The sequence below is a fragment of the Portunus trituberculatus genome, chromosome 18 (assembly GCF_017591435.1).
Source record: "Portunus trituberculatus isolate SZX2019 chromosome 18, ASM1759143v1, whole genome shotgun sequence".
Taxonomy (NCBI): Eukaryota; Metazoa; Arthropoda; class Malacostraca; order Decapoda; family Portunidae; genus Portunus; species Portunus trituberculatus.
In genome coordinates this window covers 12,321,412-12,334,107 of record NC_059272.1, presented here as the reverse complement: position 1 = coordinate 12,334,107, position 12,696 = coordinate 12,321,412, and the positions used below count along the sequence as shown (strand labels likewise).

The following is a 12,696-nucleotide window of genomic DNA, read 5'->3' as shown; positions in this document are numbered from 1 at the left end:
CTCACTCACTCACTCACTCACTCTCTCTCTCTCTCTCTCTCTCTCTCTCTCTCTCTCTCTCTCTCTCTCTCTCTCTCTCTCCTATGATACTTTTACCTATTACCTGAAGCAAATTAATTTATAAATTTTATAGAGAGACCAAATACAGGAGTTGAGATTATTGTCTGACGTAATGAGTTTTCTTGTGATCCAGAAACGGATTTATTCACTTTAATCTATCGTGGAGGATATACCTTCGAAATTCTAACAACAATGACAGTCTCCTGGAATGACTTAATGATAGCCACAGAGTAAACGAGGATCGTGGAAGACCAGGAATGGTTTAGGCCTTTCAGGGGGGGGAAGAAGGTGGGTGGGGGGGGAGAAGGTTTCGCGCGCGTCCTTCCGTCAGTTAGTGTTGAGTGTGAGCCGTGGAGAGCCGGACACTGTTGAACAAGCCGAGACTTAAGCGTTTATGTGCTTGTTTGTATCATTAAGAGAGTTGATCTTTACGTTGTCATGCCTCCCTTGTTTAGCGGTGGCAGCTCAGTGTGTGACGCTTACCTCAAGCTGATCTGCCTAGAGCGTGTCTGGTGACAAGGAGTTTGAATACGCGAATCCTACAATGTTTCCTGGTGACAGCTCCAAACTCCAAAAATCAAGTGAAAAACGGAACTTAGCATATTTTTCATATAGTTAACAAAACAGACGATTAGGGAAATAATTTCACAATTTGATTCTTTATAATCTTGCTGAGAATGAAATGTAATATGTAAGATTTACCACTCTGAAGTTATTGAGCAGGATGTCAACAACGCATTTGTGAGGTAAAACCACAAGATCTTTGTACTGTGCTCATTGTGGGCCGCCTTTAGGCTGAAGGCCCGCACCACTCGGTAGAGTGGTAATCTCACCAACCATGTACTGTGCTCACGTCAATGAAATATTTCATAGCTGATCGTTTATGTTGGTTCAAGCGACTGAGCGGAAAGTGGCACAAATATAAAAATTCAAAATAATCTTAATAATCACACACGCGCACACACACACACACACACACACACAACACACACACACACACACACACACACACACACACACACACACACACACACACTGGATTAAAAATGTTGGTTAGGTAAGATGTATGAATGGTGGTTTGTAAGATTAGATGGAATATTGGTTGAAGGTAATGAGGAGGAGGAGGAGAAGGAGTGGTCAGCATACTCGGCTCACAACCGAGAAGGCCTGAGTTCGAGTGCCGGCCGCGACGAGGCAAATGGGAAAACCTCTTAATGTGTAGCCCCTGTTCACCTATTTAGCAATAAGTAGGTACGGGATGTAACTCAAGGGGTTGTGGTCTTGCTTTCCCGGTGTGTGGAATGTGTTGTGATCTCAGTCCTACCCGAAGATCGATCTATGAGCTCGTAGCTCGCTCGTAATGGGGAAGGTTAGCTGGGTGGCCAGCGGACAACAGTGGTGAATTACACGTACCATACAGTACCCCATACGATGCATCTCATGTAATCGCGGTGAATCGAATGTAAACAAGATTTTATTTTGATTATTAATTTTTGTTAATTGGTCATATTATTCTATAAATATTATTGAACCTAACATACTTGGTACGAGCGTCACAGCAGCAATGGTGCATGTCTGTAACGTTAATGGTGGTGAGCACTGGAACGTAACAAAATATAACTTCTTTCACAGACTCCCACGAAAATATACAGCAACTTGATCTAGAATTATGGACCGAATTTGATGTACTTGAAATGATTCCCTCAAACTCCTCCCGTAAAGGATACTAACCTGTACTACGTTAATCCTGTGTCTTCTGATGTAAGTGTCGGTGGGCCAAAGTTTTTAAGTTATCACTTGTTAAACTTGTGGCGGGAATAAACACACCGGCTCTCATAGTCAACACATGAGATGAGTTTGTCTCCGTTAAATATCATTGAGAGAACGCACTGGCCACGCGAAAGAAAACGAGGAGGAATAGGGGTAATTATAAAGGAAGGGATTCCTCCTCGGTTGTCGAAACTCGAAGCTCCATCCACTGACAAGAAAGTGCGCTTATATATAGACTTGAAAAACATACTGACATCATGTACTCGGGCCCTGACTGTTTTTGCACTTTACGGAGGCGTTACCTTGGTAATCTACTGGTCCTTAATTTGTAGTACTCAGTTGCTTTCATAGTATTTAAGTTATCGGATCATTTGTCAATGAAAGCAACTGGCGATAACTTGATTATTGCTATATATTGACTATCTACTATTTTATTTTATCTATTTATTTTCGCCACGCGGCTTTACCATGGCAGAATCCGTTGTACAATAATATATGCTTGCTATGCTGTAGCTGGCTACACACTACTTGCCGCGATCACGTGGAGATGGATCCACTGTCTGCACATATTCGTACAGCACACGTACTAAAGATGCATCGAATGTGAGAATTCAGATACCAGAGGGTGCTGGTGCGCATGCAGATCTCGTATACATATTTTTTCCGAATTCGGAAGTGGATGCGGATACCAGTTTCCTCCAAATAGCGGGTGAAGATATCAAATAATGACATCCTCGTGGATGCAGATGTGTTCAAGATTTTGGTATAAAATCACTATTCTCAGCACTATTAAAGGCAGATGGTTGCTGCAATGTGTTCAGCAATAAGTTCTTTTTTTTCAGTTAAGGTGGGGAAATATTGCTATTGAAAAAAAACTTTCAGATAAAAATGTCCTTGGGGAAGGAATCTTCGATACAAGGGGAATACAATTAGATTATAGGAATATTTAGATACAGGTAAGTGAGTAGTAATAAAAGCTTTTTACCGACAAGTTTATAAGTGTAAATGACGTACGGTTCAAGAGAATGATATCTAGAAAAATAAAGAATAAAATGTTCAGGTATTTTCAATGGGCTATGAAATTTTGCAATTGTTAGCCAGGCATAGAACAAAATATGCTGCGTGCCTTGAGACCTGTCAGGTGTGGGCTGCACGCTACCTGTCTGCAGAACTACATCACTCAGTGGGACAAGTCGTCTTTAAAATGGCTTACAAAAGGCCTGCGTACCGCACCAACAGAAGCTGTGGCGCAAGACGCAAGGGTGAATACAGCTGCGGGTGGACGCACAAACAACAGCAGCAGGAATCAAGAGGTTAGACCATTTGCCTCAATACCAGGACCGAAGCCCCTGCCGCTTCTGGGTAATCAGCTCTTCTTCACAACTATGGGTAAGCATTTCATTGAGAGAGAGAGAGAGAGAGAGAGAGAGAGAGAGAGAGAGAGAGAGAGATACTAATGCTCTATTTGTTTGTTTCTATATTCATGAAGTGTTCATAACAGTAATGGCATTTAGATTTTTGCTCTTTCACAATTGTGCTTATTATTATTATTATTATTATTATTATTATTATTATTATTATTATTATTATTATTATTATTATTACTATTATTGCTATTATTACTATTACTCTTGTTGTTGTTGTTGTTGTTATTATTATTATTATTATTATTGCTATTATTATTATTATTATTATTATTATTATTATTATTGTTATTATCATTATTATCATTATTACCATTATTGTTACTATTGTTGTTGTTGTTGTTATCATTATTACTATTATTATCATTATTATTATTATTATTATTATTATTATTATTATTATTACTATTACTATTATTTTCATCATTGTTATCATTACTATCATTATTATTATTTTTTTCTATTGCTGTTATTATTATTATTATTATTATTATTATTATTATTATTATTATTATTATTATTATTATTATTTCTATTAATTCGCTTCACCTTTAAGAAAAAAGAAGTGGGAACAAAAAATTTCCATATCATGAGAAACTTTCTCTGGCTATTTTCCACCACTCGACAGGCAACGCAAGCAGGACTTTGTAGCAGAACACGTCCTTCCCTTGACAAGATAAACACATTTCCGCAACGATCCTTTCTTTCCTTAACGTATTACAATCTATAATTACAATAATCACAACATTCCATCAAGCTTTCATGTTTGTTGTTAGGGTTGTTATTATTGTTAGTTATTACTATTGTTATTATTATCATCTTTATTATTTCATTATTCATTATTACTATTATTATTATTATTGTTATTATTATTATTATTGATATTATTATTATTTTATCATTATTACTATTATTATTATTACTATTATTATTACTATCATTATCATTACCATCATTATTATAACTTCTTCACAAAAGAATGACGGCACTGTTAGCCTTGCGACGCAGTAAAATATTTGCATTTAATCATATCCGACATCCTGGGTAGGTGGCTGCCCAGTAGAAAGGTACTGGGAGAGTGTACAAGGTATCTACAAGAAGTATGGCCCTGTGGTGAAGGTGGAGCGTTTCTCCGGCAGCCTGGACATGGTGATGGTGTTCCGGCCAGAGGACACCAGGAAAATGTTTCAGGTCATATTAAAGTAACATCACAGAATGGAATATCGAGATTAATCTAGCAACATAATCTGTCTCTCTCAAGCAGTTACGTACTTTGAAATATACATATCATAATTAACTTTTTAAAATTTTCAAATTGTCCGTAATGAGAGAGAGAGAGAGAGAGAGAGAGAGAGAGAGAGAGAGAGAGAGAGAGAGAGAGAGAGAGAGAGAGAGAGAGAGAGAGAGAGAGAGATTTGATTGATTTATTGACAAACTCATACACAAAATTGATATTTTACACTTGTAACCTATAAATATTAGTCCAAATTTTTTTTCTACCAGTTATATTACATAAACAAACCCTCTCGAATATTATCACGGTCCTTATTTATATAAATGTAACACTTCATGTATATATTCGCATAAGTTGCGTTCCCTTCCACCAGAGCCCATTAAGTTATAAACACTGGAAAAAATCTAACATATCATACTTCTGTCTCAATTGTCCAGAAAGTGTACAATGCAACAACACATGTGCTTCACTTTGAATGACATTGTCTGGACATGAACACAGAGAGAGAGAGAGAGAGAGAGAGAGAGAGAGAGAGAGAGAGAGAGAGAGAGAGAGAGAGAGAGAGAGAGAGAGAGAGAGAGAGAGAGAGAGAGAGAGAGAGAGAGAGAGAGAGAGAGAGAGAGAGAGAGAGAGAGAGAGAGAGAGAGAGAGAGAGAGAGAGAGAGAGAGAGAGAGAGAGAGAGAGAGAGAGAGAGAGAGAGAGAGAGAGAGAGAGAGAGAGAGAGAGAGAGAGAGAGAGAGAGAGAGAGAGAGAGAGAGAGAGAGAGAGAGAGAGAGAGAGAGAGAGAGAGAGAGAGAGAGAGAGAGAGAGAGAGAGAGAGAGAGAGAGAGAGAGAGAGAGAGAGAGAGAGAGAGAGAGAGAGAGAGAGTACAATATCTTTTACTAGTTTTAGAAACTCATTGATAATTATAATGAAGACAATAAGTTATTGATAATTTTGGGAGGCTTGAAGTTGTGACATGGATAATAAATAGTCTAGTGATGCTTTTCGATCCCGATACAGGCAGAGGGAGTGTACCCAGTGCGTCCAGGCCTTGGCATCCTCACCCACTACCGAGCCAAGCGTCCTCAGTGGTTCACCTCTCCCGGCCTGGTCCCAGGGTAATTACGAAATCCATTTTCAATTTATATATATATATATATATATATATATATATATATATATATATATATATATATATATATATATATATATATATATATATATATATATATATTATAGGAATCAACTTTCTTCTATTTCATGTCACTGAATGAGCAGAATCTCGTTGCACTAAGATTCTGTGCGTAATAATTTAATGAATAACTCCTGCCTTTTCATTATTACTGCTGTTAGTATATGAATATTAAAAAGTTGTACTAAGCCAAGCTCTGATAAGTAAGGTACTCTGTAGGACTTTGACATTACTGTTAAAAGAATGGTAAAAACAGCGAGAGGCAGTGGTTCTTAACCCTTTTATTACCACTCCCCTTTAAGGAATATGTTCTTCCCTCCACACCCCCATTGCATCTATGAATACAATTCTCTCCCAGATTTTATAGACAAATGCGATACTCTTGGATTTTTCATAGACTTTTCATTACTTGACTATGATCTCTTTAAGAGAAAGATAAATGTAATTTGAGAAATTCCTGCTTTTTAGAAGGGGCTCGCCTCCCCTTTGGAAAATGATGACTCCCCTCCCTAGGGGCACGCGCCCCTCATGTCAAGAACGACTGGAGAGAGGAATCTGAACCCCAGTCTCATCCTCCTAGGTGAGAACAAGAAAAGGATGACTGGCAACGCGTCGAAGTGCTTCATTCCCTTGTTCGTTCCCTTGTCTGGGCACTTTCTGATGTTTATTCTCTGTGAGGTGGTGGGAGAAAAGTGGTGTTCTTCCGCCTGTGTCGTCATCGTGTTATTTTTAGAATAATCTAATTTTATGTTCGTTAGGTTTAACAAGCGTCTTGGACAGCCATACTCCAGTCTCCTCAAACACTACCAAACTCGTCACTCAAGTGTTTAAGTGGAAGAAGAGCTTAACAAGCATGGCTATCATTTCTATATCCTCAGGAACGGGCCAGAATGGCGCCGCCTACGTAGTGCCATCCATCCCTTGCTTCGACGAGAGGTAATTAACGCCTACCGCCCAGCTCAGACTGAAGTTGCCAACGATCTGGTTCGCTTTATTCGTGCCAGTAATGAACAAAACACCAAACAACATCCCTCAAGATACATAATCTTCGACACTCTTAGTATTCTTTTTAACTACACTTTAGAAGGTGAGTATCAAGCAGATCTTGAGACCAAGAAAGGTAGAAAGTAAAGTAATATAGCAAGGCCAAAACGATGTTCAAGGACTTGGCTAAAACTGATTTGATATCTCCCGTCCCTCCGCCCCATCCCCACACACTAACTTGAATCAAGTAAAGGGAAAACACAAAACCGCTAAATACTTGTCAATCACACAATTTAAAAGAGGGCGTAGAGTGGATTGAATGATTGAATTGTAAGTAATGTGATATTTCACCAAGTCTCTCACTTCAAGAGGTGAGCTGCTATGCCGAAATGGCAACTCACAAGAATAATATGCAGGAAAAAGGTAACGTAAACTGGAAAAAGCACAAACAGTAGCAAATGTAATTCACATGGCAGTAGAATACCGACAATAATAATGATTACACAACATAGGAAGCTCATTAAAGAATCCTAGTTATCTCCGATGAATTCCCATACCGAATATATAGGTTACAGAGACCAAAAAAAAAAAAAAAAAAAAGGTAATGTCACAATGAAAAACAAGATGACTGCCCGCCTTAAAAGACAGGGGTAGTACTCACATCTCAGAGGCAGGAATTGATAAGCACGTAGGAGAATGTCAGTTGTATGGACAAACACCCCATGAAAAAATGATACGTTTCAAAGGATTCGAGATACTTCTCAGGCTTACGGGAAGACCATTCCATCTACCTTCCCAGAGCTCACACTGCTAGACGTGCCAGAAACCGCCAAGGAATGGCGCTGTAAGGCGTTGTGGTGGACTGTGAAACGTATAATCACTCAACTGGTTAACAATTAATAAAGAGAGAGAGAGAGAGAGAGAGAGAGAGAGAGAGAGAGAGAGAGAGAGAGAGAGAGAGAGACCAATGTAGTCCCATCTATCTATCTATCTATCTATATATATATATATATATATATATATATATATATATATATATATATATATATATATATATATATATATATATATATATATATATATATATATATATATATCTATATCACTGCCCCTATGTTCTCTCTCTCTCTCTCTCTCTCTCTCTCTCTCTCTGCACTTTTCAGAATTACTTATCTTCACGGAATCAAAGTTATACGTATGTCTTATTTCCTCCATGTGACAGCCGTTGCCGTGGTGTCTCTGGGTATGCGTCTAGGCTGCCTCGCTTCCACTTCCACCAACCACCAAGCCCAAAGTATCATCAGAGCGAACATAGAGACATTGACTGTGCTCTGGGAGTCAATGCTTCAACTGCCGCTATACAAATTGTTTCCAACCCGAGGTTACCGCAACCTGTGTGCTGCTCAGGACACCATCTGCAGGTGAGTTTGTATCAGATGCAAGATGCTAATTCTTAGAGGTAAGAGAAAAAAAAATACTCTTGAAGGAAAATATTCCGTTGATAGATGAGAGAGAGAGAGAGAGAGAGAGAGAGAGAGAGAGAGAGAGAGAGAGAGAGAGAGAGAGAGAGAGAGAGAGAGAGAGAGAGAGAGAGAGCAAGCATTACCTTATAGGGAACGAACAAATAGTGCATACAGCACTGTAATACATGTGGCTCCTGAACACAGTTTGAAATGTTTACACAGGACTTTGAGCATTGGAGTTTTCAACATCTATAAGCATCAGGCTATATACTCATGTGTAAAATTTACACACACACACACACACACACACACACACACACATCAATTCTCTCTTTTAGGCTAGTGAATATGGAGGTAGGTCGACGAAGAGAGGAGCTGGCCTTGGATCCTGAAGGATTTACCCAGCGACAACCCTTCCTGGCAAGTCTTATGAGCAATCCTGACCTGTCCTCGCAAGACGTCTTCCTCCTGCTGGTTGAGGTCTTACAGGGTGGTATAGATGCGGTCAGTTTACATTCCCTCAATTTCCTCGTCTTCCTGTTTAACCTATGCTTTCAGTAGAATTTCTCCAAAACTACACAAAAATACCTGTCCTCCTTCACTTTTTTTTACTTTACGATAAGGTTGTGTTAACTAATTTCTTACCGATTGCTATAATGTAATTTTTGTGTTTCAACTTTTCTTTTCCAGTATTGTTTTTCAGAGTTCTTTTCTTACCAGCTTTATACTTAGCCCCCGTATAGTTATTTTGTTCCTTTCCTATTTTTTTTTGTTTGCTCTGTGCTTGCTGCTTTGGTCTTACAGCAGCCTCTGCAATGTATGCTTTTCCTGTATGAGTCTACAGCACAGCATAAAAGGGCTATACCGAAATACATATAGTGTATATTAACTCCAATCTATTTCCTGGACAAAAGACGGTTGTAAACGAACGAATACTGAGTTCTGAATTCAATTAAGTTGAGGAAGTGACGTAGAGGATAAGGTGGTGAGCGTGGGATCGGGCAGATGCCAACGTGTAGGTTCGAATCCCACCACACCTTGAAGCTATGCCATTTGTCGAGTGTTTTATAGTTACCTACATGTCACCATGATATGTAGATTCTAGGTAGTTACACCAAAGATGCGCTTCGGTGGTGATATGGGCCCAAATATGGGTACCACTATAAATAAAATTGCCCGCGCCACTAATGGGTGGAAGCTGAACAGAGCTTTCCATACTGTTCAAGTATACCTACAGGCGCTATAGGCCATAGCGTAAAAAAAAAAAATGATGATTTGAAAGAAAAAGTTAAAGGGTTACGAGAAAAAACCCCATCAAAGAAAGGGAATATAAAATGCTGTCTGATATTTACAAGATTCGAATCAATGAATGGAAGGAAGAGTGAAAATTTCTACTATAAACTTGATAAAAGAAAATTTTACTGACCAGTTCATCATTCCTCTATAAGTGGCCACGTTTGGAGTCATTATCATTGTGTTTTTTGAAGCCAGTGTGCGTCAAGCAAAGGGATGTAGAGGAGCTTTGCAGAGGCTCACCTTGTTACTGTGCTGTATTCCTCGGCCACATTTCATAGTTGTAATCCTAGTTCTTACAGCGGGATACGTGTCATGAAGCGTTCATATTAAATTCTTCCACATATTTTTGGATTTTACAAGCGGGTAATCTCTGAAAGGAAGTATCTTCAGAACGCTGCGGCCGGAAAGGAATGCACACGATAATTCTGGAGGAGTGCCCTGGCGTATTTATTGAATTCCTGCCGTGCTAGTTTATTTTTACCATTTTTTTTCTTTTTAAATAATATCCTTATATCACCAGCTGTTATTACAGGCTACTTAAAAACAGAATGTAAACAGTTACTTGCGAACAAGATTTGTCCTAAGAGGACGCGACATATGATTTATCTTCTTTTTATATGTACAATGGGAATCGGCCAGAGAAAGAGAGAGAGAGAGAGAGAGAGAGAGAGAGAGAGAGAGAGAGAGAGAGAGAGAGAGAGAGAGAGAGAGAGAGAGAGAGAGAGAGAGAACTGAAAGAAACAAAGGGTCATGTATCAAATTCACCATGTAATAATACATGCATACCCATAACTAGTAGTGATGTACGGTGGTGCAGCGCTAAGACCAGACAACGCCTGGGTGGCGCCACGGCAAAGCGCTGGATCACGATGGAACTCTATGAAAAAGGATATACATATATATAAGTAAATACGTGAAATCTATCAATATAATAGAATTTGCATGCAGGTTTTTGCATACACATATTTGGTATTTTGGGAGGTACCAAAAAAAAAAAAAAAACTTATGTAACCGTTGATACATGCGTAGTCCAGCTGTTCGTGCACTGTCTCACTAATTCGCTTATACATACTCTCATAAAGACTCTCAGTCATCTTTTGGTAAGGCAATAATATACATTTCCCTTGATACAGAACCACAGATTTAGGATTACTCACTGCCACACCTACACCTCTCCCTTCACAAACACAGGGCATACTCAGCCACCCACCCACCCTCCAAACACATACACTAAAAGTTTCTCCCACAGACCGCCACCACTCTTGGGTTCTGTCTTTACTTTCTGGCCGGCCATCCTTCCGTTCAAGACCAGCTGCTGAAAGAGGTGCAGCACGTCCAGCCCGAAACCCACACTCTTCAGGTAGGTCCAACGCCACACTCAGCTCAGATAAGACCCATGCTTTTCATGTACACCACACTCAGCGTGTCAGACAAAATTCACCGTCCCATCGAGGCATACTATTTCACTATAACTCACACAGTCAATACCATTTGTAGCACCTCTTCATTCACAACTATTCAGTCATGTCATGCGCTCAGTCGTCTATACTAGTACTGACTACAAAATTCCTCCTTTTCCTCCTCCACACACACATACACACACACACACACACACACACACACACACACACACACACACACACACACACACACACACACACACACACACACACACACACACACACACACACACACACACACACACACACACATCAATAATCAGTTCATCTACAGGGTTTGCCATACCTGCGGGCTGTGGTGCAGGAAACACTTCGGTTGCGTCCTTCCTCCTCCGCTCGTAGCAGGGTTATTCAGGAAGACACGATTGTATCCGGCTATTTTGTGCCCGCTGGGGTGAGTATTTTATTACGACAATATGAAATTCAGGTATCACTTCTCTGTAATAAATCGTCAAAGGAGAGATACCTGCCTGGCCTTCCTTTTGTTTCAACGTTGTGAATAAATAATCGTGATTTGCCTTAATATCCACTCTTTTACAATGAGTCATTCGACTTTCTTTGCGAGATAAAATAAAGACAATAATTTAATAACTTGAATATAAATTTAATTTCTCTGCAGATGTACCTCAGCCACGGGTGCATCGAGCACTCGTTGAATTAAAATTCATGTGTAAGAGTATACAAAAGAAGAAGACTAAGAAAATCACAAATTCAGTTCACGATTTCAACTTCATTTGATGATTTATTCTGTAATTCCAACGTTCCTCCTACAGACCTTCATCATTTCGCCACCTAATGTTGCATGTCACGATCCACAAACCTTCCCGGAGCCTGACAAATTCAAGCCTGATCGCTGGCTATTCAAGAAACGTGGCAGTGCTTTGAACACAACTGATGCATTATCCACGCTCTCTGACATTGAGAACAAGGCAGCTGAAGAAAAGATTGACCCCTATACAGTAGTGGCCTTTGGTCATGGAGCCCGAATGTGTCCTGGCAGGCGTCTGGCAGAACAGGAAATTCATCTGGCTCTCATACAGGCAAGTGATGGCAAGGAGGAAAGATTATATCGATTGGTGCCTTTTTCTTGATAGTTTGGTGTGAAGATATTTTCTATTGGTGTCAAGGTAGCTATAATTACATCATATGGTACTTTCCATCAATAAGTAAGGTATAGAAAATACAGTGGCTGTGTGGCCGCTCTCAACTAACTATCCCTTAATTCATTCACACGTGGCAAAAAAGAGCTGTTGTACCAATTTGGTCCCGAGTCAAAATATAGTGAATTGAGAGCATCAAAACATCTTCCAGGAATTTTATATATTTCATGCATTATCAATTTTGTATGGATTTATATTGACAAATTATAGTTGCTGTGTTCTGTGAAATATGTTTGGATAGAGATTTGAACAAGTAAATAAGAGCAGTGAGTGATTGGGTAACAAAGCACCAGAAGTTACTCCATGTGCGAGTATAAAGGTTTCCGTTGTGTATTATATTCTGTACCAAAAACGTTATGGTGTCCTTACTCTTCACTCATTAATCACATTTTCTTGCTCCATTTCTATCCTAATATATTTCATAGACAACGAAGTAATAGCAACTATTCAATAAAACTCCTTACTATTTCTTTATTCTATACTTTTCTTTGCTGTCAATGAGCTGATGTGTTAAAAACATAATAAACCATGTGTAATCCACTATATTTAGTAAATATAGTTATTATTCGTACGTGTCTGTTGCAGCTTGTCAAATCCTACAAAATGGAATTGGCTGAGCCAGGAAAGGTTGTGGGACAAGTGATGAGGCTCAACATGATGCCCGACGCC

At 39.2% G+C, this 12,696-nt stretch overlaps 1 protein-coding gene across 2 annotated transcripts in view; it reads left to right on the top strand.

Moving 5' to 3' along the window:
• The first annotated feature begins 395 nt into the window (after positions 1–395).
• Positions 396–12,696, top strand: part of LOC123505540 (probable cytochrome P450 49a1) — a 12,687-nt gene continuing 386 nt past the window's right edge. Inside the window, exons 1-11 of one of the 2 annotated variants that reach the window (XM_045256980.1) lie at positions 396–462; positions 2,928–3,219; positions 4,303–4,445; positions 5,493–5,590; positions 6,543–6,751; positions 7,871–8,069; positions 8,450–8,615; positions 10,657–10,767; positions 11,142–11,261; positions 11,641–11,907; positions 12,613–12,696. The exon at positions 12,613–12,696 is cut by the window's right edge and continues 386 nt beyond it. In XM_045256980.1, the coding sequence (XP_045112915.1) occupies positions 2,946–3,219; positions 4,303–4,445; positions 5,493–5,590; positions 6,543–6,751; positions 7,871–8,069; positions 8,450–8,615; positions 10,657–10,767; positions 11,142–11,261; positions 11,641–11,907; positions 12,613–12,696 (1,671 nt within the window). In that variant the 5' untranslated portion in view covers positions 396–462; positions 2,928–2,945. The remainder of the gene's footprint in view (positions 463–2,927; positions 3,220–4,302; positions 4,446–5,492; positions 5,591–6,542; positions 6,752–7,870; positions 8,070–8,449; positions 8,616–10,656; positions 10,768–11,141; positions 11,262–11,640; positions 11,908–12,612) is intronic. The other variant, XM_045256981.1, reaches the window with a different exon arrangement.